This window comes from Megalops cyprinoides, chromosome 1 (assembly GCF_013368585.1).
Source record: "Megalops cyprinoides isolate fMegCyp1 chromosome 1, fMegCyp1.pri, whole genome shotgun sequence".
In the NCBI taxonomy this organism is placed as follows: Eukaryota; Metazoa; Chordata; class Actinopteri; order Elopiformes; family Megalopidae; genus Megalops; species Megalops cyprinoides.
Window position 1 is genome coordinate 69,023,078 of NC_050583.1, and position 27,789 is coordinate 69,050,866.

At 42.2% G+C, this 27,789-nt stretch overlaps 1 protein-coding gene across 1 annotated transcript; it reads right to left on the bottom strand.

Moving 5' to 3' along the window:
* Positions 1 to 2,987: 2,987 nt before the first annotated feature.
* nup133 (nucleoporin 133) lies at positions 2,988 to 27,465 on the bottom strand. The gene is made up of 26 exons (XM_036530638.1): positions 27,197 to 27,465; positions 26,969 to 27,084; positions 26,306 to 26,409; positions 25,826 to 25,930; positions 25,124 to 25,255; positions 24,648 to 24,818; positions 23,889 to 24,044; positions 23,136 to 23,206; positions 21,577 to 21,724; positions 20,988 to 21,138; positions 20,287 to 20,444; positions 18,504 to 18,595; positions 17,242 to 17,405; positions 12,018 to 12,112; positions 11,632 to 11,856; positions 11,360 to 11,482; positions 10,865 to 10,964; positions 7,413 to 7,664; positions 6,760 to 6,893; positions 6,280 to 6,438; positions 5,579 to 5,714; positions 4,997 to 5,115; positions 4,562 to 4,642; positions 3,786 to 3,850; positions 3,470 to 3,558; positions 2,988 to 3,299 (listed from the first exon to the last, which is right to left on the bottom strand). The coding sequence occupies exons 1-26, from the start codon at positions 27,325 to 27,327 to the stop codon at positions 3,163 to 3,165; spliced, it is 3,414 nt and encodes a 1,137-aa protein (XP_036386531.1). The 5' UTR covers positions 27,328 to 27,465; the 3' UTR covers positions 2,988 to 3,162.
* Between the last annotated feature and the right edge of the window lie 324 nt (positions 27,466 to 27,789).

Sequence of the window (27,789 nt, forward strand, 5' to 3'; positions counted from 1 at the left end):
TATTCACCTCCTTGCACCGTTTTTTTTCTACCAGCCATTTGGAATGTCTATGTATTCCACAGGAATTTTTCCCAGGCTTCATCCATATTTGGTGAGCAGAGGGTACTTCGCATGCAAGCTGTGAAGCGCCCCGGTTCGAAGTACGCAGGGCTGTCCATATACGGAGCGGTAGCCCCGAATCCAAACCTCGGTACTCAGTCCGTATATGGAGAGCCGAGATTTGTAACCCGTCTTCCTTCATTGCATATCAAACACGACGGCAACTGTGTATGGGACACCCCCCCCCCACACCACCACCACCACCACCACCACCACCACGACCACGCACATGCACGCACACACACACACTTCCAAGTGCTTGCCTTATCAAAGGAACACAAAGTTCGCGCTGCCAGGGATCTACAGCATGGCTTTTTTCAGCCTAGAGACCAGTTGAACACCATGCCGCTGACACACCAGGAAGAAATAAGGTAGTCAACATGCTGACAGGGTGTCATCCTCTTTATTAACTAATTGCAAATAATACACATTGCGTTTAAAATGAGTGCTGTAGTAATGCTGTAGTGGCCTGGGTTACAACAAAAATGCACGACATGGATATTTGGAATAGTGGAAATAACAGCGTGGAGATAACAGCGATTTTTGTACTGGTGGTTTACTAAAATACTCGAGAGTCAGCCGTTGTCACTACATAGACATGTCGCTGAAGGTGGAGGAAGGCTTTATCAAGTTCAATCATTAATTCTGGAGCTACAAATTTGTTGGGTTTGAAAATAGAAACATGGTATTTAAGAGTTTAGACATAAAAGCCAAGTTACTTTCGGATACGGTCGCACATCATAAATTTTCATTGAGAAATCAGTTGTAAACAGGTATTTGCATTATAAAACTAATTAAAGCTCCACTACGGTATTTGCATCCATAAAACGTAATTGTTCGCATTTCAGTGTCATATCTGTGTTCAAACACTTCATTTAAAATTATGAACATATCTGACACATTGGCGACACGCGTTGTAAATCTTACTCAGCAAATCAAAAACGGTAGAGTTGTCTCGAACGGGGTGGGATTGACTCTTTTGGGTGTTCACTCCTTACTTCCGTGTTTACCATAGTGGTAATGCTCCAGTTTCCGAAAAGGAGTGCGAACAGACCCCCCATGCAACCCTCATTTAAGACAAATCTGAGCAGCTGCCGGTATGGCAGGAGAAAACAGAATACAATTTTAGTACGGCTTGGGTTACATCGGCCTGTAAATCTGCATTCGTGCATGCATGGACGTGACTGAATTTCATTAATGATGATGATTAGTGATGCTCCCTCTACTACACTCCCAGAAATATGGGGCCATTTAAACATTTCAGAAGTTTCTTTGTGTGAACAGGTTGAATTGAAGATGATTGAAACCTGCCCTCTATAAACTTGTCAGGATTATAAACGAATGTTGAGCATTAAATTAAAGTTACATCTGTACAGAGTAAACAAAGAAATGCGTTGACCATGGCTTGTATTTCTTATCGCGATGTTTGATCTGTTTGCAAGTCTGTAAAATAACGATTGTATAAAATTCTTCATGTTGCATTCAATACGTGGTACCAATTTATCTAAGCCATCATTGCACCCTTGCACGCTGGTCAAAAGGAAAGCTTATGATACTGTCTCCTTATGAATGATATAGATCTTGATATGGATCAGTGATACCTAAAAGTATGGACTTCCTGTCTGTCTTAGTAACAAAACCAAAGAACTCCCCGAGGCTTCCTAGGACCACAGCTCTAATTTCACCAGCTAAAGTTTCAAAAGGCGTTTAACCTCTTACCTCCCAAGCACTGCACTGCAGTGCAGTGCAAAGCATGCCTTTGCCTTTTTTTATTAGCTAGTTACAAACAAAATTAACAACAAAGACCAAAGAAGATTCCATTTTAGTGGAATGCTTAGTAGACACCCATACTCAATACAACTAATAATTTACATACATTTAAGCAATCCATTTTAAAGTTGAAAATGTACTCATGTTGAGAATTGTGTGACAGTGCATAACCTGACCCTCAATCTTAGAAACCATGGAGCATTAACCCCAACCAAAGTGTTAAGGGAGCACTATGCAGTGTTTTCAAACACTACCATATCATTAATTGGGCAACAAAACTGCTACAGACAATTCAGAGGTGTAGAGGTGTAGGTGTAGCTAAGCATGCTCTATTAAAAGTATAGAGGTCGCTTGTTTTGCAGTTGAAAATATCCTTATAGGGGTGCAGGAAAAAAACATAAAACTTAAAGTAATTTATTGTGGATGTCTCTAATTTAACTCTCCTTTCCTATTTTAGGAACATGAAGACACAGCGGCTATCTGCCCCCACCACTGCTCTGGGTGGATCAGTTGCCGTCAAAAGACTTAAGAACCAGGCAGTTAAACTCAGATCCTGTTGGGCTGCAGCTGTTTATAACAGATATACCATTTTACTAATATTTGACCTCACTGACTGGTATTTTCATACATACTGTACATAAGATAATGTTCCAAGTATTGTGTGATCCTATATTGTGATTAGCAAACAGAAATAAAAGATATCCAGTAATATTGCACTTGGCCAAGAATAATTTCTATTTGATGAAAACTCTGGAGACCAAACCACCAGAAACTCATTCTAAATACACCGATTATGACCATCATCCCTTGATGGAAATCAAATGGCACTGACAAATGTCATTTTCATAAGAGTCTGTTGTACCTTATTGAAATAAACACATTAAGTACCCAGGAATCACCTCCTAGCAAGCACAGCCTCAGGCAACAGGGACACCTACTGCCCTGCCGTCTGTCATTTGGGCTTTCTTGTTTCTGTATTTCTGCAGGGTAACTTCATTGCAGTGTTAGTTCTGAAAACTGTGTCGTGTTTTCAGGCATGTTAGACAAAAAGGCATGAGCTAGCACAGTTCTAAGAGGAAATATTTCCATTTTTACATCTCAGTTTTACTGAAGTGGATTTGTCCTGTCGTCTATTTGAATGATGTCTTAAAACCTTTGTAGTCATTGTGCAAATAAGATGGATGTAACAGAAAAATGAAGTTTATTACAAAATCAAACTTTTTTCCCAAAGTTTAAAAGGAATTAGAGATCCAAGTGCAAAAACACTGCTTGAGGAAACATAACCTTCCACGCTCACATCTGCGCTTGCAGGTAATGTTCATAGTTGGCCCGTAGGAGAAACTCAAAACAAGGTTTTGTTCTGAGCCTCTCCAACTCCTCTGAACGAAGCAGGTCTTCGACATCTGGCAAATAACTCTGAAGCTGAACACCTGAAATAGAGAAACAGCCAAAGCAATAGCATTAAGAAAAGATCAAGTCTGGTAACAGCTTGCTGGCTCTCAGATCTTTTTTTCCATAATATTAATGAAAACATGTAGGTTTTGATATAACTTCATTTGATATGGTTTCATTCAGAATGAATATATACAGTTGTTCTTACCTTCTTGAATAAGTTTAAGCAGGATCTTCACGAAGATGCTGTCCTTTGTCGCTTCCAAAGGGTCATCATTCCCATCGGCAGAGGACCAACTGTAGTAAGCAATTCAACAGTCATCAATGTCTGAATTAGTCTTACTAGCAGACACTGCATTTGTATGATAAAACTGTTCATAGCTACAATCACAAAATGTTACATATTCTAGGTCTTGCTTTATAGCAAACAGATATAAGCAGAACATCCAATCCAAGCATGCAATTTAGTCAAGGGCTTGCACCAATATTAACTCTTATTCTTCCCAATAAGAAATTGTTCATACTCGTCTTTCTTGAGAGCCTTGCAGAATATCTCGCACTTCAGGCCTTCAATGTCCACTGCTTCCTCCTGCAACACAGATGGTGAAGGGGAATCAGACCCAAGAAATTAAATCCCTATGTTTAATTCAACGCTTTCAATAGTAGGCAAAGCCAACCTTTTTAAAAGACTGGTTACCACAATTAGATAGAAAAATAGAAAAATTAAGAGGCAGAGTTTAATGATGACTAGCTGTGCTGGTCTGGGTATCTTGCAGAGTGAGAGTCAGTGAAGTACAAGTCTGAGACAGACACCCCTGAAGAAACCTGGGCAGACATCAGAAGCCTGTCTGTTTAGCTCAGCAACAAGTGTCTGCCCAAGGCTCACCCCACCCCAGCTTCTGTCTGATGCGTGGGGGTGTTGGGTAGGCAGGGAAAGTGTGGAACAACTGGTTGCAGCACAGAGCTTATGGAAGTAGTCCTCATCACTAATTTAAGGAGCTCACTCATATGGCCTTGAAAAGACATCTACAGTGATTCTGAAGGAGAGTACACCCCTAGGAGATTGTATAGTTGGATGTTTAGTAAGTGTTTATAAAAACATCTTTATAAGGGCCAGTCTTGGAACGCCCAACAGAACTTTATTTTTTATTTTTCAAACTTTTTCTTCCAGAAATTTTAGATGAGCTACAGGTGCACATTAGTACACATATAAAATTATAAATGTAAAGCAAATATTAGTTTGCTAAATTACTAATATTTTACTAAAGGAAAAGCCCTTGGTACCCCATCATTGCAATACCTTATCAATGTACTCCAAGAGATCCAGGGCTTTCTTGAAATCATATTCGTTGGCCCTTCTGTTGTCATCGCAGATGTATAGCTAAAGACAAAATTGGTCCAGAATTAGATTCTCCTGTTCTCCACAACCCTATGACAAATGTATGAGAGGAGTTAATGCCTGTCATTACTCTAGTGAGGAACTCACATCAAGAAAAAGGTAAGTTTTTCTAATGTGGCTACCTCTTTCAATGCACAATTTAGAAATATGAGCTCCCAGACATGTGGTTTGACAGCTAGCTAATCACTGAGAAATCAGCTAGACATTACAACCCATGTAACTCTATATGTTTTGGGGGAAAGGGCTGGTGCAACTCTGTGTGTGTGTGTGTGTGTGTGTGTGTGTGTGTGTGTGTGTGTGTGTGTGTGTTGGGGGGGGGGGCACGACAGCCCTCACATTGATGAGGTTGTGGGCGCTGAGCAAGGGCATGGTGTCAGGGTTCAGCTGTTTCTGCTCCAGCAGCTGCTTGGGGAGGGTCTCCTGGTGAAGGAGGAAGCGCTCCTGTTCCACAATGTCTGCAGCAAGGAAAACAAAGTGAAGCATTCTGGGAAATGCTGTTAATTAAAGAGTGATGTCGGACTATCATGCATCACAAAACAATTATAAATCCCTTAACCTCTAATGGCTAAGAGGCACACAACAAAAATGCGTGTTCCTCACAGACAATATACCATTTGGTAAATGAGAAACAATGATCTAGCATTTTACAAGCAACATGACTGTAGCTGAACAAGTCCAGAGGAATGACAAGTTCATGACAGCTTTGCAGTGCTGAAATTGTTTTGGACAATGGAAGGACAATAAACGTTAGGTCTGGAAAAAAAAAAAACAAAAAAAAAAAAACAGGTGTTCAAAACGTGATAATGGATCACAAAAATACAGCAAGCAAACTCCATCTTTAAATAATATTTCAAATGATTAACAAATTATCATGTCTCTGTACTATTATTCCATGGTATTCAGGACATACTGGCTTACCATCCAACTTCCTCTGCAATACCCCTTCAGAGAAGTCGGATGTAAGGGCTGTCAACTTGCTCAGTGCCAGCAAGGTCTTCTTCTTGGCAAAGTAGCGTATCTCCATGTTGGCCAGCCCATACAAAGTCCGATGGGCCTGTGAAACAGTGGCAGGACATTATTATTATTCATTATAGGACATTCAAGAGGGTTTTCCCCACTGATTTACACAGGCTCTGTCCAGCAGCTGGCCTGCCGAGGATTCAGGAACCATATAGCCGCATCTTCAGTGGCCGCCTACTCTCTTCATAATACTTTATGACTACAAAGGTATCTAACTAGTTAAATCCAGTTATGGCAGTGCTTATATATCTAGCTAATTAAATGACTTTATGGTAGTGCTATATAGCAAGCAGGTTACTTCCTAAAAATGCCACTACTTGGCGTTACTGCAGAATGTTGAAGAATTCACCTGAACCAATCGATTTGTCCGACTTATTTGAATCTGTTATCTGTGGTTCCGCTGTTTACAGAACATCCATGTGTGAAAATGTACGTACAGGAATTCCCACCACGTTACATTCACAGCAAGCCAACTTTTTAACAATTAGACTAACTACAATGCAATGCCATTGTAGTTAGTCTAATTGGCATTTCACATTTTGAAATGGGCCATGCGCTGTGAATGGGGGTATAGTGTGCAGGCAAAGTGACAGACCTACCTTCTGGTAGTCTTGGACATTGATTTCGTGCAGCCAGCTGAGGTGTTCATGGGCCTGTAGGAAGCTGGCCAGCTGCTGGTGCTGGGCAATGGGCTGGGACAGCAGCTTCCCCCTTTTGCCTTTTTCCATGTACCAGCGGAACAGGAAGTCTGCAAAGTTCTGTCAGACAAAATGGACTCGCTGAACAAACAACCCTCCGCAAAACTTACTTTATCTGGTGATGGGTAGGATGTGCATAAAGTTGGGTAAGTTCTGTGGCAGGGAATTGAGGGTTTTTGCCTGTTCTTGTAAATTTTTCATTTGAAACATTTCACAGAAAAGGTTTCTGACCACAAAATGAACAGATCACTGAAGACCTGAATGGAAGCAAGGGCTCTAACCCAATTTATAAACTCTGAAAAGCCTAGTTTTTTTGTGCTGCATTCCAGAACTCCTGTTATCAAGGTCCATTTGCTCAAAAGAGCTTGAAGCTGTGATTACCTGGTCTGCAAACTTGGTCATGTAGCGTTGCAGTCGGCTCTGGTTGTCCGTCTGTTCACACATCTGCACCAGGATGTCGAAGTCACAGTACTTCTCAGCCAGAGGGGCGACCCACTGATACTGACCCAGCTCCACTAAGACAGACACATATGACTGTAACAGGGCTGCCACTGCAACCAATAGGGCTTATGACTGACAGTATCCACAAGCCACTTATATGTTGCACTAATCAATTACCCTAAAATCAATTCATGATCAGTCTGGTGACAGAGGTTGATTTGATTCACACTGCATTTTCCTGACCCTGGTTCCAGGTGAGTGACTAAGGTTAACACAGGTAATAGTGCCCTCGCCATAAGACACCCAGTGTTACTACAGCAAGGGTGGACAGTGCTGAACACTGAACAGTACTTTTTTGAGCTGCAATGATACAATATCAAATCCTGAATGTCCTAAAGAACACATGTGGGTTGCACCATTTCATCCATGTGCAACAAATTCCAAAACAAAATCCCTATACATATGACTTTACTTAAATCAAAGAAAAGAGACACGGCAGCTAAACAGGAATGACTGCTCACATCACACTTCTGTAAGTCACTCTGTGACATCCCAAACAGAGCTATAGTACACAGACTAGCTGATTGACTCACATAGTGGGGTGAGCAGTTCAGAGCGTTTCTGTGTGTACTCCATCTCCAGGCTGTTATAGCGCTCTTGCTGACTGGGCCAGCTCAGAGAGTTCAGCTGCGCCACATAGCCACTGAGGTAGGCATCCAGCAGCGCCACCAGCTGCTCGTTCAGGGAGGCTCGTAGCTCCGTGTCTGCGTGCGGGTACACCATCTTCACTATGATCTCGTGCTGCCGGGTGATCACTGTCCGCACACCCCCTGGGCCGCTAGAGGCTGGGAACAAACCACAAATCCTATGAGTTTTCCAGTGGAGACTGACAGAAGGCATTGTGGGTGATTATGACTGGGGATATATTTTCATTAGCATTATTAAGCTTCAGTTAGCCCCCGCCGCCACATTCTTCCGGATAAGATGACGCGCCCTTTAAAACTGACGTTCTACCAAGGAGCAGAAAGGGGCAGGGGTGTAGCGAGCACTGACTGAATAGGAAATAAAATGCACTAAAGAAGCATGTATTTGTGATAACCACAGTCAGTCTTTTCGACAGGGCTGCTAGTCTGATTTCAAGTGACGTCACATATAAAGCTTAAATCGTGTTACATACTATCAAAACTGATTCCCAACAAGTTTCGCTTTGGAAAAAGCACTAAAACAACACTCTGCCAAGTGTTTACTTACAATAAACTGCTAACCGTGGAAACAAACCACGGCTATTTCTGTGCAGGAACGAGTGTTGAAATTCATGGCTAAAATGCACGTTTTATTTTGTTTAGTTTGACCTGATCTTAGTAAGGAAACCAAACTATTGCTATTTCAGTCACACAAGTCAGTGCGAAAACACTAGCAATTAGGCAAAATAATTATGCCAAACCTGGCAGCCCGGGTTGCGGATTCTGTTGCGTTTCTGACCAATAAGCTGTTGCTAGTACTTGATAGTTACTAGTTAGCCAACATTGCTATAAAACAAAATAACCAAATCGTTCCGAGTGACCCTATGAATGAGAAGCTAATTTTCGTTAATACGTTTTGATACTGTGGCTCATTAGCTACCATGTGGGGACATTTTGTGATGATGTGTAACTTAAACGTTGCTCAATGTAAACTTAATATCCTATATTGATTTGTTATTCAGTGCTGTCACTATGATGTTTAACTTTTGTGTTTAACTTTTTTGTTTTATGTTTTTTGACAATCATAGCTGCAAATTAATAAAATTACTGTTAGGCAGATTAAAGAGTAGTGTTTTTATTATTTTTAGTTTTTAAATTTTATTTTAGATTTAGAATGTTAATTTTCTATAAAATATATTACATTGTAATGTAATTTCACATAACACCAACACTTATTTTTGGCCTGTGGCCCTCCATCCAGATTAATTTATGGCCCTTCATAGGAAAGAATTTGGGTTTAGAAGAAAATATTTTAAAGGGAGCAGGGGAAATTAAACTTTAATTTCTTATAGTTATAATGTCTTATTTAAATTAATGTTCTGTTTAATTGGTTCGGCATTCATGTGCAATTTGTTCAATAAAAGCATGTTCGAAATAATTTATTTCATTTCTTTATTCAGTGGGCATAGGCTATTCAGTGTTTGGGGTCTATGTTAGCAGTGTACCTATTAAAGCAGAAAGACATAGGAACTGCATATCGTCATCGCAATATTGAACAATGTTATCGCATATCGCAGATTTTCCATCATATCGTGCAGGCCTAATGTTAAACTTAATGTTGATATGGCACACTAATTAACAAGAACATTTCAGACTGGCAATACATGTCAAAAACGTTGCCGACCCCTGCACTATGCTACACTGAATGGATTTAGAGCAGGCTGTGAAATTTGATAAATGATAAAAATGATAAAAAGAACAGCTCTCAAGTACAGCTGATCTCTTCGTTCGTACCAAGGACCTGTTCAAAAGATTCGGATCCGTTGCGAACGTAACATCACTACGATGGTTACTAGGACTAATTCCGTGATGGCAGTTGCTTGCTGGATAGTACAAGACTGCTTCCTTTGAAGAAAGCCATTCATGGAGATCCAACAAACCTGTTCGAATTCATTCGAATGCAACCCACATTGGGCATGCATGCATAGACATGAGTTGTAGAAATATTTCGCGATTTAGACAGTATCGAATTCTCCGGTGTTCTCTAAACTTGTGCACTCCGTGCACTGTGCAGCAACACTATCTCCAACTATAAACGTCGCCATGACAACGATGCAACGTTTAAGCAGAGAATTTCTAAATAGGGTTAAGAGTGAAATGCTGCCACACTTTTGAGGTCTTTGGTCGTGAAGGTGTTGCCATCTCTATTTTTCACTTCAGTAAAGCAACGTAGCTTAGGCTACAGGTCTGAGCATTCCGAGCACGAAAAACACACGCAATGATGTCACCAACTAACTGACAATTAAATTCGTTGGCAACTAATTTGGTCATCAATTTTAGTCGACTACGTCGATTATTAGTTGCACCCCTAAGTTGGATATTATTCTCAGTTCCTTCCCAGAGGATGTCACCCCACTGATCCTACTGGGGGACTTCAACATTCACCTAGAGAATTCAGGCTTCTGGATTCCTCCCACTGCTCCACTCCTTTGACTTCACACTAATACAGTCACCTCTAACACACAAGGCAGGCAAACAGCTGGATCTGGTCTTCCTCAGGGACTGCTCCACCTCAGATCTGAAAGTTACCCCCCCCTCCATCTCTCTGACCACTACTCTGTCTCCTTTTCTCTACCTCCTCCTCCACAACACATGCTGGTGCCTACCTCTGTCACCTCTTGCCGCAATATTCACAACCTTTCACCTTCAACCCTCTCCCACAGTTCTTGCTTCTCTCCTGCCCCTTGATGCTTTCTCTAAACTGTCACCACGTATTCAACACAGCTCCTAGTTCAGGCCCTGGTCCTCTCACGTCTGGACTACTGCAACTCTCTGTTTTCTTGCTTTCCTGCATGTGCAATCAAACCTCTACAACTAACCCAAAATGCAACTGCACGACTTGACTACGTTTAGGGAGGTTGTAGACAAGTCACTCCTCTCCTCACCTCACTTCGCTGGCTTCCTATTATCACTCACAATCAAGTTCAAAACCTTGGGGCTGGCATACAGGACAGTGAAGAGCTGTATTGTACTTAAATACTGAACAGTTACAAATTGAAAACCACTTTTTATTAATTACTCTATTCAATAAAGTAATTCACCGTATATTAGCAAAATTCCAACAATTACCTACTTCTCCGACAACACATTCTATTCAGAAGCTTAACAGTAACACACTGGTATTTAGCAAACGAATGGAGAATGGGCCGTGGAGTACTTCTGCCCCCTAATTCACCTCTTTAGGAGAGGCCTAGCAACTGCAAAGGGGTGAGCATTTGGATGCTGTGGGTGCAGTATGTGAGAGGGCTGTAAGAGATTTGGGCTATGTGCTACGGGTGCAGCGTGTGCTGTGGGTGTGGTACCTGTCCAGGGAATGAACTCTGGCTCCACCCGGTCACTCTCAGGGGCTCTGTACTGAGAGGCCTTCGTTTCCCTGTAATGGCTGGCTGTCTGCAGCATATCCTGGGGAGCACGCAAGGGATGCTTACAATCCCAAACCCATTAAACAGACAGGTTCCCTGCTACTCTTAGATATGATATCTCTGTAATCGTACGAGCTTACACGAGCATGTTGAGGGATAGGCTCATACTTGTTTCATTACACAATAGTAGTCTCTTAAAATAGCATTGTTACCAGGGGCCAGTGACAGCAGTTTATGTTAATGCCGAAAGAAAATTTCTCCCAGTGCAACAACACAGCCCCGGATCATCATGTTTTGGAAATCACCTCCCAAAACAGTCAAAGGAGTGTTGGCACTGTCTATTTGTGGCCTGCCATGACCAGGAAGACAGTAACAATCTCATCAAGTAAAGGCTGAGGCTATGTGATTGAAGCTGTGCTAGAGTCCCTCCCCTACCTTGATAATGTTGTTGACGTTGACCACAACCTCGGCCCACTCCACTGAGTCCACGGGGTAGTCCTTCAGTGTCTGCTCCTCCTCCTCCAGCAAGCACTCAAAGATGGAGGAAATCTGGGACACCTGGGAGATGCGAAGCACATAGTCGTGGTGAGTGGACGTGTCTGGGCAAATCACAGAACAGAACGGTAGAGGCCTGTTTCCTGGGAATATCATAATCATTACAATAACAACCACTGGAGTGTAGAAGGAACAGCCAGGCGTTTGCTCACCTCCCTGAAGAAGACGTCGGCGGGGGTGAGGCTGGCAGGGACGTCGACCCCGTTCTTCCTCAGAGCACAGAGGATTGCCCTGTTGACCAGCTCGGGCAGTTTGGCATGGTAGTTCTTGAGCACGATGGCGGCAGAGAGCTTCTCGGCATGCTCACAGAGCAGCAGGCGGGTTGGTGTGAGGGCAGAGCGCACAGGGACTGCATTGAGGCGCTCCAGCAGGCCCACCTGGAAGAACATCACTACTCTCATTCGACAGCACAGGGAGGAACGACGGCAGCAACAGTGTGTCACTGTGTTCAACCCTGAAAAATGCTGACTCTGCTGTTGGCATATGAAACTGGTGATTCGGCTTTAAAACCATCCACAAACTGGAGTGCATTTCCTACCTGCTGGAGGAAGTCCATGAAAAAGCAGTGGGCTTTCATCTTGTCCTCCAGCTGGTGCAGGAGAATCAAAGATGAGAGAGAGAATCCGGCACTTTCTGTATTAAAATGAATGAAGAAAATGCAAGTGGGTGCAAGAATGGTTTAGGGCTGCCACTATTTTATCAAATAGTCGATTAATCTAAACGATTAATTTTCCAAAGAGTGCTGATGTAGAGTATAACAGCACTGGGACGTTTTACTATTATGTATTGCTTCACTATACAGATGTTCCGATGCAATCGTTGATTACACCAATGTGAACTTAATTTGCATTTACCAACAGTGTAAATGTGGATATGTTTCCCTGTATGATAAAAAAAGAACCTAGCTAGCCTGCAGTTGGTAAACAATAGCTAGCTAGCAAGCCTACTATATATCTAGCCCGTCCATGTATGCTAAAAAGTAGCTCTCTAGCCTGTAGTGGGCTATGATTAAAGGTGGCTTGCTTGCCTACCGTATAGATAGCCTTTACATGTATGATAAAATTACCTGGCGAGCCTGCTGTCGGGCATGAAAGAAACTAGTTAGCTAGCCTTTTCGTATATGACAAAAAGCAGGTAGCTAACTAGCTAGCTAACTAACCTGCAGTCAAGAAACTGTTTACGTGTAAATGTCATCCTGAAAGAACTATTTTTGTCAGTGGAGCTGAATAAATGACAAGAAAACATAATTTGTCTCAAATTATCGTTAGGCTACCTGATAAACAGCCTTGTTTGTAGAACTGTTGTATGAAAGCACTATCACACTCGATGTAGTGCTGTTATACTGTGTAGGCTGGCTGATATTACAGTATAACAGCGATCCCTCTTGTATGATACTGCTTAATTAACTTACACCTTTAATTATATTGATCACAATTATTCAGACGTTATCTATTGTATTTATGGAATTCCCTGCACAAAGAAATGTGCTTAAAATAATGGCAGAAATAAAACAATTAGATAAGGTACATGTCCCAACAAGCCCAACGTGCACAAACACACACACTGGTACCGTAGAAGCTCTCCCTACGAATGGTATTTTAATAAACAAGAATAGACAACACCGGTGGTTTTGCCCGTTCTGCCGGCCCATCATCCAAAATAGCGCCCGTGTGTTTTCTCTTCAGGTGCTCGTGCATAGCGATAGTGCTGCTGTGGTATGCCATCGAAGCTTTACACAGTGTACAAACCACCTTTTTGTTTTGTGATAATTTGAAGTACTCCCATACTTTCGAAGCCTTGGGTCTTTGCAAACATTTACACTGAACCTCTGTTACATCCCAGATGTGTAATGGCGTCCAGGGGTAAGGGTGAGGGACGCAACACAAAAAGATAACCCACCACCAATGCCGGCTGCAGAGACGAAAAACACAGGCAGGGAAGCAATGTACAAAGAGGTGCGCGATATATTTACAATATTTACAATAACAAATATACACAGGAAAAGAGGAGAGGACAACAGACGACGAAAAGAATGTAACCAACGAAAAGAATGTAACAAAACAGAAACAGCCCTAAATACCTTCACCCAGAACATACAACTGACTACAAAACAAAAGGGTGGCAGAGTCAAACAAAACCTAACTACACTAACTGCCAATAGCTTTACAATCTACATTCTTTGCAGTACACTATCAGATTCAGATTACTTATAGGGACCCATCAGCAGTACTCTTGGACCAAAAATCGAGGCTATAGGTCACAATATGGAGACAACTTGTTACAGGAATTGGCCCTAGTAATTAGGGCTGCACAATTAATCGAATATTAATCTATTTTACAATTACGGCTGTCACGGTTAACTAATCGTGAAAAGTCGTGATTACAGCATTCCATTTAGGTTAGTAGGCCTACTTCCGTTATGTCAAAGGTCACGTTTTTGTATTTACTAAGTGTTATTAACAGCAGTTGAGCCCTGTACCCAATCACAGATGTGTCCATGGTGCCCATCAATGCATTGGCGAATCAGAGTCCTAATACTAAGACAACCAGTTCTAATAAGCAAAATTTTAGCAGTGTGATCCATGCATGCAGGTAATAAGTTTAATTTCTCTTTGCAGTAGCCAGCAAAAATGGGTACGGAAGAAAGTTTGGTTGAGGGTCAAGAAGAAAGTTTGGTACCAAAATGGAAAGCATCATTGGTAATTTAAAATTATTTTGGATTTGCTAGCAATGATGTGGAGCAGGTAGTCATACTGTGCAAAGAATGCAAAAAGACAGTGGCTACACCCATGTCAAACACAACAAATTTATTCAACCATCTAAACTTCAACCACAGGATGCTGTACGAGCAGTGCATAAAAGTTAAGGAGGCAGCTCCAAGTCCAAGAGTTACGTGAGGCCTGTTACCCAGACAACCATACTGACTCACTGTTAAGTGCATCTCCGTATCCAGCAGGCTCTCGAAGGCAAATGAAGATAATGGAAGCTATCGCGTACTAAATAGCAAAAGATATGGCGCCAATTAACACCATTTGCAGCGAAGGTTTTAAAAAGATGATCCATACCCTTGATAAAAGATATGTCATTCCCTCACACAATCATTTTTCTCAAAGTACGATACCTTCACTGTATTCAAAAATTCCAGCAGAAATGGAAATGGATCTGAAAAAAGTAGTGCACTATGTGACTACAACTGACTTGTGGTTGAGTAGGACAATGGAACCATGTTTGAGACTAACGGTTCATTGTACTGATGAGGAATTTACGCTGAAAAGCAAGTGCTTACAAACAATGTATTTTCCCCAAGATCATACTGGAGAGGCGATTGCTCAAGGGTTGAGAGACACACTGGCCACCTGGAGCTTACAGGAGGACCACCAAGTGTGCATTACCACAGACAATGGGGCAAATGTAGTGAATGCCATAGCTATTAATGAATGGACCAGGCTCCAGTGCTTTGGGCACAGGCTGCACCTAGCAATTGGTAAGTACCCTAACGTTTTGTAATTCACAAGAAACTAATCATTGTACTTGATTATTCCATTGCAATATTGCCATACATAATGGACTAGTTGTCTAATGAGCTGTGGACAGGCCTTCTGTGTGAGCATACAATGTACTGGAAAGTGACATCATTTTTGTTTTGACAGCAATGTAATTCTAGACAGATACACAATTGTAATTACAATTCATTAAATAATACATTTACAAAAAACAACAAAAACCTTTCAAATATTTCTTAATTCCACTGTATACTGACATGTTTAATGCTATTACACACACATAAGCACTATCAGTTTGAGCGTACGTTTTGCAGCATAATACATAAGTCATTTGAGATTTATTCTGTTATTTTGATTTTAAATGCCTGACATAAAATTGACATTTTCTAATATTTTTATATATTTCTATATTTTTATATTCATATTCGTCCTCTTTCTGAATTCAGTGATGCTCTTTCAGGAGAGCACTATGTCAGTGTATCATTAGTGAAACCTGTCCTCCACCTATTCAACAGTACAGCCTTAGTAGAGAAAGAGGGAGAGACAGACCTCTCAAGATGCCTCAAGAGAAAGATCCTCTGCTACTTGAATGAAAAGTACGATGATCCAGAGACACAAGAGTTGCTTGACATAACATCCATTATTGATCCAAGGTTCAAATTAAGATACGTCAATGAGCACAGAGTTGAAGCTCAAGACCAGAGTGACCAGAGATGGCAAAAATATCTACAGTCGTGGTAATTATAATTATATAAAAGTGGACAGAAAACAAAAGTTTCAGATGGAAGGTTTTAAATATTAGTTGTACTTATTTAGGTCTTCATTTTAATTAATCAACACGTTAAATTTTCATATACCATTGAGTTAAACTTTAAATTGTGACTTTTCTTCATAAGAACCCTCATCCATCTGTGAGTATGAACACAGAAGCAGATTAGCAAGGCCAGAATGCACCAGCACCAAAGAAGACCAAGACAACCTTGGGAAGCCTCTTGAGGCAGGTGATGACCACAGAGCATCATTTGCCCTCTCTTTGTACCAAGACCTGGCTTCTGAGCCTCAGTCTTATCTAATCTTCCCTTCCCTTGACAGCGAGTAGAATCCTTTGACCTGGTGGAGGGAAACAGAGGGCAATTCCCAAGACTCTATAAGCTAGCACAAAAGTATTTGTGCATACCCGCCACAAGTTCCCCCTCTGAAAGGGTCTTTAGTACTGGAGGAAACATTGTAACTTGTTTGCATTCTTCCTTGAAGCCTGAGAGTGTTGATAGGCTTGCGTTCCTGGCCAAAAATCTTTAAACAGCAAAGTCAATTGTTTATTATGTTAAAAGAACTGCTGCACTATTTTTAAATGCATAATTGCTATGTCAAGTGCATACTGTCAGTTATGCTTGCATACATTGTCCTGGCTTGGCCTTTGTAATCTTGTGACGTTTTGAATAGTTGTTTTTTGATACTGCTAGGAGGACCAATGTGACATTGAAGCTGACCATTTAGGTCCTGTGTTGATAATCTAGTAATGTTTCAAACAGCAATAAAGTACTTAATGAAAACGGTTTTCAGCCTGTTCTGTATTGGTTGTGTATATATGCAATATAGAATGCAGTTCGCCTACACAAAATAGGCATTTCATGTAATTCTATTAATTGAAATTAATAATTGCAATTCCAATAATAAGGGAAAGAATCAACAATTATGATTTTTACTATAATCATGCAGCCCTACTAGTAATCATTCCTCAGGGCAATATTTATTATTATTATTTCAAGATTTATGTGACACACACGTTTCAATGGTTTTAATCATTTATGATGGAACTTTCCAAGATGTGGTTGACTGTAACACTAACAGAAGTGTATCTGCTGGATATTAAGAAGCTGGCTTTAATACTTGCGTGGACAATGCTGAATGGTTTATGTCCAGCTGGGGTACCTTTACTCTTTTCATTTGCCCATAACCAATAAAAACATGAGCATGCAAAACATACTGTATATATGACAGGATCATGCGGCAGGGCCTTAAACAGCCACTTTGCCTGCTTATGCCTCATGATATGTGCACGCAGTACTATGCCCTTCTCCTGTGCTAAACTCCAGGAAACCTGAGGAGGAACAAGTAATGCATTCCTGATTGCTGCGGAGGGATGGCTGTGGAAGCACCAACAATGAAACATTTCTGTGTGATGTCACTGTGAGTGAATTTCATGACACTGCAGGACTGTACTGGTTACAGATGTTAGATCTGCGGGGTCTCCCTCACCGTCGGGCACCGACTCTGCCCACCGGGGGTCAGAGGCAGGGTAATCGTCCACCAGGTCCAGGTCAATCTGTGTCACCACCCCATCCAGCTCCGCATCGGTCTCCCAGTCCACGTCGGGGGGGAAAAGCTCATCGGTCATTGTCTGAGCACCCAGCAAATCTTTCCTAAGAGGGAAGTGCAGCATACACCAGCGTCAGAGACTTACTACACCCACTCTGGGGAGCAGAACAGAGCTTTTTGGGGCCTAAACTCAACAGAAGGGAGATCATGGACCTAGCTATTGTAGCTTTTAGCAAGGGTTAGAAAGGCCTGCCTTTATAAACATAGCTGGGTACCCAGCTTGATGGCCCATGACAGATGTCTGAGTGCTAGATCCATCAGTCACCCTGGAAAAAGAGGCTGTTCCAATCAGGTTAATAGTTAAGAGGGCATGACATTTCTAAAGGCAAGAAAAGGCTAAACAACCCATTAAATAGCAGGCTGATCCAGTCAACCAGTTCTCTCACAGATTACCAAGACCATTCCAAAACCTTGTGCCAGGCTCCACATGGAGGCGATGCCTGAAAGATGCCTGATATATCAAGGTTAATTAAATTCCGTTAACTGCTGACACGACATCTTACAAATAAATTCCAAATACGTGTGTGTGTGTGTGTGTGTGTAGGGTGGGGTGGGGGGAGGGGGGTGTTAATACACCACATTCATCCTTGCAGTAACATTTCACAGGAAGGCTGCAAACTCAACATTCACTCAGTCTCAAAGGGCACCAGTCTCATTTGCTTCTCGCTATATTTGACCAGAAACAATGCAGATTTCTCTATGAAAGCTACGAATTCTTAAAAGGGAAATTTCCACTTGATTGTCATTGTGCAGCGAACAGGAACTATTTGACATTAAGTGGGAAATGAATGAGAGAGAGCTTCAGGGTCTGCCAACCTGGCGTTGATGGGTTACAGACAGTTAAAGCACCAGGCTGTCACTATATATAGCTTGCATTCCATGCAGCAAGGGACAGGAGGGCAGGGCCAGTGCAGAATAGATTTCACAGACCAAAAGGCAGCCAGGCTCATGGGCACCGCAGCCCTTACTGCAAAGGCCAGCGGCTGCCATCATCTGCCAAGCCGAATCATTTATTTCTGTATTGTGGGGCAAAACTGCCCAACGCTCGTCAGTTAGGGGTGGTGGGGGCTGTTACAGATGGCCCCATGAATCAAAGCACTATCACAGGCCTCATTAGGCAAGGGTGAGGTTTCCAGACTTACCTGCAGAACTGCAGGAAAGCTGCTTTCAGAAGCTTGATTTTGTCTTCTTGAGCCACCATCTCCATCCTTGTGGAACTCTCCATGGCAGATCCCTTAAACATGAGAAAAACACCACACCTAGTCATTTGGGAACCTACTACACCTTAGAAAGCTAAACGGCGTGATGTGGCTAACAGTGATGAAGGACTCTGGCAAAGAAACGCAGCATAGAGTTCCGAGGAGGAAATCCCAGTAACACGGATGCTGAAGAGTGATTCAGGGGCCCAACTGAAACACAGGCACCATCGTGTGTAAAGCAAGCTGGGACATGGGCCTCCTAGAGATGCTTCCAAGCCTAGATTTATTCAGTTGTTGTAGGAATGAGGTGAAATGTGTACCCAGAACAAAGACAGATTCCAGGAATGCTCTTCCATGTTTGAACAGGATGTCATCCCTATATCTACTCCAGCCAAACTCCTGTCTCCTGGGGCTTCCTCAAACAGCTGGTATAAGCCCAGACCCACGCCATCCGGATATCTATACCTCCATGGCTTGACCTTTTAGCAAACCCCTCCGAGGTTACCACAAAGGGCTTCAACATGTCTGAATGGTGCACACGTTTCAAATAATTCACAATACTTACCCTAGAGGACAATCAGAGTACAGCATCAGGATTTACTCAGTATAGCACTGGAAAAGTCTTAACTCATCAAAGACTTGCAAACATGTAATAAAGAGAATAAACTACACACACAAATACAAAGAGTCTCCTGTGCTTTTTTAATGAAAAATGTTAAATCAGCCACTTTTGCACATTAACAAGACAGGAGCGGCAGCAGAGCATCGGATTTAGACTTTCCTAATATAGATGACTTAACTTGAGAATAGTGGCAGTATTACGTTACAACGACATTGACTGACAACTTAAATTTCTGGTAACAAATACAAAGCCCCCTTGTGGTAGAAGCACATTTCTGCACCTAACAGTAAAGAATGATGAAGCTAGAAGTGAAAAATACATAGAGGCATTGTAAGCTGCTGAGGGAAATGAAAGATCCAAAATGGCATTATAAAAATTCTTTCAGAGAGTAGAATTTGTCACTGATACAGATGTTGCTATATAAATTAATCCCAGTGTGTGAAGGTGACATAATGCTGCCACCAGGAAATGGAACACGATACAAAAAAGGGACTATGGCTTAATGAAATTGTAACACAATATATCTCTGGCGCTGAGTCATGTTTTTGACATCTAAAGAGCATTCACAGAGCATTACACAACACTTGTGTGGGAGGGAGGCCAGCGTTGCATAGGAGGTCTTAGTGCAGTACAGATTTAAATTAATTATGAGCTACATATGTAGTGTGTGCATTTACAAAACCTGCAATTTATCTTCATAAAAACGTAATGACATGCAAGCTATAGCTATAACACACAGCAGCCTCTAATTTCAAGATATAATCGTTCATAAAGCATGGGGACTATATATGAAAACCAAAGTCAAATATACAGCCTTTTATGAGTGATATAAAACTATTGGAAAACAACTCTTTGAATTTTACTTGCTAAAATTAGAATGCATCTTGTACCTTATTTAAACTGGCAATTCAATACATTTAATTCAGTATACAAACCCCTATGGGGTTTTTTTTACCCAGCCAGAGTGAAATGAACCAGTTGCAGCGTCTATCAGCATTTAAGTGGATAAATAGTGACTGAACATGGAAAAACTCAATGTATTTCAATGTATGCTTGCAAAAAGGATGGGTGGCTAATGTGCGGATGGTAGCAGCATTGGCCCACCTCTGGTGCAGGTCCAGCCACAGAGGAGCACAGGGAGTCCTCCATGGTCTCGGGGAGCACCGAGGTGCTATCCTGTGCTATCACGGCAACCAGGCCACTATTCTGGGAGAAGAACACTGGCAGGTCAGCGCAGCAGCCCGCACCTAGGAGACGGTCCCCTGCAGAGCCACAGCATGTTGTGCAGATTAGACATCTGGCCATCGTCGAAGCATTTACACAACCATGCACGTTACCGTTTTCAGTCCCCCATAAGCATTTACGCTTATATTTGAAGGCTTGCTTTCTCCAAGACTCCCCGATTTATTTACTTGCAGTGATCTCAGAACATCCCCTTAATCATTCATCAGGTGTTTACTTTCATTTCTTTTCAGTTATAGAGTGTGATAATATCCATAATACTGAAAAGGCAGCCAGTGTAAGAAGCAATCCTGACATTCCACTACAGCACCAAATTAAATGTCAAAGTTCAAATTAAATTACAAGGAAAGGACATCTTGTGACAGAGAGCCGAGCATTTGAAAGCTCCCTACTAAAACCTCTGAACCAAAATGCAGTAAAAATTGTAAGGCTGCACAGTGGAACGGGTGAAACGGGGAAAAAAAATACAAAATCTACCTGTGAGAATTAAAATTCCTGGTGTGTATTTGTTGTGTGTACTTCACTCTCCTGTGCGGCAGTTCGACTGGGGCTGCTGTACCTACCGGGGGAGCTGAAGGAGATCTTCTCTTCTGGCAGGCCGGCCCTCCCGGTACCAGTGGAGCAGGCGAACACGTGGTCCTCGCTGTACAGGTAGGCAGCAGGGCCTGAAGAGCGGGGCAGTAGCAGGTGCACTGTCTGCAGATCATCCTCGCTCTGCGCAGCAAGATCTGGGGTGAGGTGGGATGGCTATGTCTTGCAGCTCTACATGTTGTTCTACAATGCCAAACTCAATAACACTGCTCTGAGGCAGGTTTTCCCCTCCTGTTTTTTTTTTTTTTTTTTACTGAAACTCAATTACTGTTAGAACATGCAGAATTAAAACTGAATGACAACTGCTTTGTTTCAAACTAAAAATGAAAAAGGCAGGGTAGGAACTTGTGCTGACCAAATGCTTGGTAAATGGTTACAGGAAGAGTGTGGAGCTCACAGAGTTACATGTACCTCTTTGATTTTCCAGACTGTGATTAGACATATTGAAATATGGCTAGGAAAATAAAATTATTTCACAGGCAGATTTCTAAATTTCTAAGAAAGGGCTGTGTAAAGACAACCTGTGACACAACTTGCAGTGAGCTCATGGGGAGCGGTTACCTGAAAGGGGGGGTTATGCTTGGTGACCTCTACGGAGATTTCGTCTGAGACGCTGGTGCTGCTATCCGGCACAGTGAGCAGGCAGAAGTATGCCAGGCAGGGAGTGTCCGCAGGGTGCCAGGCTGCTGCCAGGATCACCAGCCCATCCCTACAACACACACACACACAGCACAGGGTGCTGGCTCAATTTTGTAGGAAGACAAGCACCCTCTGGTGGACAACTGCTAGAACATTCTTTCTGTAGTAGTTATTCCAAACAGATAAATCCCATCCACTATCTTATCGAAAAACAGCAGTAAGCTCAACAAGAGAGAGGTATGGGTAGGTGGACATATTGGGACAGATTCACAATTGTACAAGAAAAGGAAATATTTTGTATATGAGTTCACAAATATATTAACAAATAAATATAAGAGAGGGGCATGTTACACAAGAACTTGAGGCTTTACTTGATTGCAGTTACTTACTTACTCATGCTAATCAACTCTGCTTTATACTTAACTTGTCAATTATCAAACCATGCTCAAGATGAAAAATGCTCACTTCACCATGTTCATCATACGTGATCCTCCACTACTAGCTAGACAGCCTTAACTATCATCTTAACACAGGGGTGCATCGCATTTTATAAAAGATTCTTCTTCAACCTCAGTACCCCCCATAGTAATCATAATTCTCACCTTACTGTAATGTGTTATTTGGAGATGTAAAGGAGTCTTTTCATTGTGCATGATCAAAGTCACTCTTTTCTCTGCACTGCAGATGGTCAGCTAAAACATGCCCATTAAGCCAGCATGACACTCCTGTCTGCATCTACTGCACTGAGGTGGCAACGCTTACATTCCTGTACCTCTCAGAACCTGACAGTTCTGTAAACAGACATAAACATTTTCCAACGTAGTACTTAAACATATTACAACCCCTTTTCCTGCTCTTAAGACAATATCTGACCAATTGCAAAAGGGGCATGGTCCTCTGTCTAACTGATGGCAACCTTTTGCATTAGTTTACAGATGAGATTTTTGACAACTAAAATACCTCACCATACTACTTCCAGTTAGCAGTATAGTTTGACTGTCACAAAGTCCTGGAACATAAAAAAGTAGCAAAGTCCTTAGTATCCATTATCCATATCTGTTACTGGCAAATTTGTGTGTCATTCACATATACCTTGTGGCTCTAAAAAAAGTGCATAAAACCCAGACAGCTTTGCCCAGCATGTCACGAATACACACTGTAGATTGTGTTTTGTATTTTCAATTCAAAATGGCATTTTTGCCATGTTATAAAATATTTACTGCCAGAGCCTCAAGTACTAAAAATAAAAATACAATATGCTTCCCAGCCCATGTGCTTGGAAACATAATAAAATAAAATAAAAACGCTGCAAAACTAACACTAAGGGAAATTAAATGAGCAAACTTCAGTGAAAAGTGAGTACAAAGCTGACAGCACATTGTGTGATGATAAACTCCCCAGGACATCAAATACAATAATGATATGATACAATCATGATATGATCCATAGCCAAAAAAGAAAAGGCCAAGGCCTGTACTCACTGGCCAATCTTCATGTCCAGATACGTCACATTCACTCCCTCCTTGATTTCTTCATAGCTGCTTTCTGAGCCCTGTAGTATAAATGGTGGATAAAACAGTATACAGAGAGCAAACTCAATTCACAAATATGACCACTAATAATAGTATTTTTATTCAGGTATTTTTTCACATTTGTGCCCCTTTTTTCACCCATAACTTTGGAATTGCCAGATGAACATTAGGCTTGTCTCACTGTGAAATCCTCCGAGTCTGAACACGTGCACAAGTGCTGGGGTGTAATGAATGCTATCTTCCAATATACACACACACTACCCATGGCTGCTCAAAACACAAGCACAGTGCACCAGGAGAGCAAATGTTGAATGGAAGACAGGTGCGTCTCCCTGGCGTCATCTGGGCAGCCCATAGGTGCCTGAGCGAATCGCAGGGTGCCTGGAGCCCTGTGACAAGGGAACCCCTGGCCTAGTGAAATCCCCCCTATCCCCGGTGGAATAAAGTCAATGGTGTTCCACTGCAACATATTCCTGGTCACTCTTCTAAGCACTTTTTGAAAATCAACAGCTTAGTGTAATATCTAATATATTACATGTCACACCGAATAATATCATGATGAAAATGATAAATCTGTAATTTAATATAACTTTCTACACAGCAATATGCAATGTCACCCTGTCACACTGGGAGGACCGGGGGACTCCGTCCACTGGGCAGAGCAAAGCGCCCCCTGCTGGTGCCTCAACAGCTAAGCCTCACCCAGATAGCATCTGCAATGCTGTGTCGCAGGTTCCTGCTGATGTCCCAGCTGAGCACCTGGTGCTCAGAGCTCTCCTCCACCTCCCATTTGTTGAGGCTGCAGCTGGTGAGGGTGTAGAGGCAGCCTGTCTCCCGCACCCACAGAAGGCTGTGGAGCTGATGAGAGAGGGACACAGACAAACACTGGGTGTAGGATCTCAGAGAAAGGCTGGGTGCAGTGACAAACCTGTTTGTAGATTATGAGATGCAGGCAGGTTTGGCCAAGCTCACCGACGCAAAGGTCCAAAAGTGTTCTAGTCTCATGATGTCACCTGATGCCACCTATCAGTGTACCCTATCAGAATTCAGACAAGTGGAGTTGCACACTGCAACTCTGAAGCACCAAAAAGGTATAGACTCCATTAGCTGTTCAAATGAGGACTTAAATACAGTAATACACGTGTGGGACAGAATGGGAGCTGAGATGATTTAAACTGTATTTAAACTGAATATAACCAACTAGGATTGTGTTAGCTTCCTAGAGTTTCTTGTAGTCAGTTAAACTCCATAGACTGGAGTAAGCTGACATAATTGTCTTTCTCAGAGCCAATATTCATGCTTGAAATCCAAACTTGTCCTTTCCTTAAACAATCAGTGATCTCTGTCTCCAAGACAAAATTTCACTTTAGAAAAGATTACGAGAGCAAGAACAGACACAGCCATGGTGATGACCCAGAATTTATCACTCTCCCTGGTACAAAGTGCTACACTGACACTTACAGCGACATCGGTGGGTTGGGCCAAAATGCCAAAGAGGCTGGAGACACGGCGGCCAATCCCTGACAGGACCCCCTGCCCCTGCTGCAGCGGCCTTTGCTGGAGCCTCCCGGAGCTGTCCGGTCCCACACGCAGCAATTGGTTCTTGTAGGAGGAGAGGACAAAGCTGTTCCCCTGAGGAAACAACACTCTCTTCAAAACACAGTGAGGAGGATAAACAAACTCTGTAACTGCTGAACACAGTACACTCTGCTGAATACGGTACATGGTAACCCCAGGAGAGGGCTGTAGGTTCAAATTCTACCAAGGCACATCGGTTGCATTCTTGATCGGAGGTTCTTGAAGGTATTAAATGCATGATGAAGCCATGTGAAACTGGAAAAGTGCATCTGTGATACTCTTCGAGAGAGTAGACACACCAAGTCTTAGAGCTGACCGAACATACAAAAGAGAGAGAGTAGAAGTACACCCTGAGATACCTTCACAGCAGTGAGGAAGTTGCAGAGGTTTTCTCCCAGGTCTGCCTCAGTCTCTGTGTAGGTCCCCTCATGAGCCAGACTGGGCCAGTATCGAACTGTTCCCTCAGGAGATACTGCCATGACTGAGATTGACTGTGAATAAATGAAACCAGACAAAATCCCTGATCAATTTTCATTGATGTAATTTTATTTATTTATTTTTTGGCTGCAAAAAATAAATGTTGACAAATAAACTGCTTAACTCCAGTACTGGAGCTACAGCAATGCCTTCCTGTGATGCTACACAGATGATATGCCTGAGAAAGTGCCATTAGTGTTTCCTCTGCTTCTTCTTACATTTACATTTATTCATTTATTCATTTAGCAGACGCTTTTATCCAAAGCGACTTACATAGGTTACAGTTCTTTACAATGTTATCCATTTATACAGCTGGATATTTAATGAGGCAACTGTGAGTTAAGTACCTTGCCCAAGGGTACAGCAGCAGTGTCCCAGCGGGGATCGAACCGGCAACCTTTCGGTTACGAGTCCTGCTCCTTAACCACTATGCTACACTGCCGTTCTTGGGAATAATCAACTTGTTCGTCTGTGGTTCCATTCTGTTCATGGAGTATGAAAATCCACTCTGACTGTGAAGCACGTTACTGGAAGATCCTCTGGTCTATGGACAAAAGTCCAAAGACCTGATCTTAAAAACTCACCTGAACAGGAGCAGTTTCCACTGAGCCCTGGGACGATATGGCAACCAGGTCAGCGGAATAGGTAAACTCACTGGGGGGCAACTGCAGGTCTTTACAGACTGACAGCTGAAACAGAGATGTAGTGTTTCACAAGAATTAAGACAAATGCATTTCTATTAAAGTATTAATACTGAAATAATTCAGGTCATTTCCTAAACTGAGTCTAATTCAATTATTGTACAATCTGAATAGCAAGTACCTCACCAAGACCTTGAATTAATGCTACACCTACAACACATAAAAGTGCAAGGAAATGATATTTGCAGTGAAAACAAAAATTATAAATAACCAACATCAAACTATTTAGTTTATTTACTCGTTTCTAATCAACAACTTCCAACTGGATTCAATCTGATTTGCTTCAGACTTATCAGACAATTTGAAAACCAGGTAGACAACTTTTGTTTGTGTCCTAAACATAATTCGTTAACACAACCATACCTTGGCTACAGCGGTTTGGCAAATCTTCCACACAATCAGCCTTTCCCCACACACCATCCAGGCCCAGCCAGTCTCCTCCACCTTCACTGAGATCTGATCCTCAGCTGCAGAGAACACAAAACCACCCTTGAGCTGTGGATAAGCTGCCAGTATCAGGCAGGCTATACAGCTGATGGTCCCCTAATAGCGGATATGCTAAAATCCGCTGAATTCCGACATAACTGTATTGTGAATCATAAAGAATTATACTGAACTACTGAATTATCTGTCAGACACAAAGACATGTCTCCAATTCTGCATTACCATGGTGGATTTGATGCATCAAGCACACACAGAAATCTTAAGAGTGGGCAAAAGCATACAAATAGAAACACTGAGCGTTAACATACTGTGTATAGACAGTATATGCATTATGTCAATGGTGTTAATTTTATGGCGTGCTGACTCTGCTGAGTACTATGAGCTCTCAAGCTACGCGTGCCATTATGGAGTTGCTGACAGGAGAGCAATTATTAAACACACGCAGGAGCTTGTCGACAATGATTACAATGCCATAAATGAAATCACACATGCAGGTTAGTTCGCCAGCTATCTTACGAGTTTACACCAGCGTTATTTATCTAGCCAAACACGACCTCCAAATAGACTTCAAAGAATGCCTACCATCTGCCATCGTCAAAGCCTCCATGACTTTGACAGGGAGCGATGACCCGAATGTTTGGACATCATAGTTGACACTCTCTGCAGCCGACTGGCTCTGCACTCTCGTGGGAGTCGCTCTGTCAAGAAAAAGATACCGTTAAATTCAAATGTGCAAGAACGTCAGCTGGCAGTGGTTTACCCTAACTGACACATTTTCAAAAGGACTTCACTTCACAGATACTTACTTACCTTGCAGTCAGAGATGTTCTACGAGACGGGGAAAAAAGCAGACCTGTTGGTGTAGCGACGAGGCTCTTCCTGCTGGCTGCCCTTGTCGTTTGTCTACGGGCCGAACCGGCGGTGGCACGGGGGGAGAACATGGTGTGTTATTTCCGTGCACAACCCGTCTATGACCCCTGAATACGTTCAGCAAACTTCATGAAACGAAGGATCGTTTTAACTCTTCCCCAACCTTATAAGCAAAGCTCTCCCGAAACACGCGCGCACCGGGATGAAGCAGTAGGCGCACAGGAAAGACGTCATATAAGACGGCCATATAAGAGTGAAGTCTGCGCGTGTTCGTTCTTGGACGCATCATTAAAGCGTAATGTTAGATAAGGACAACATCGGGCACATTGAAGAAAATGAGCTATAACTCTGCAATACAGATCCGTACATTGATTTTGGGACATTTTACTGCCAGGAAAATTGACTTAGCACGGTAGTCTTTTAAGCACTTGCAAGCACAAATTGAACATAAATGTGTGGTTTTGGTCCTGTGGCGCTTGGCTTGAACAGCAATTGCTGGTTTGGTCATCCCCACCGTCTGAGTGACATGAGAA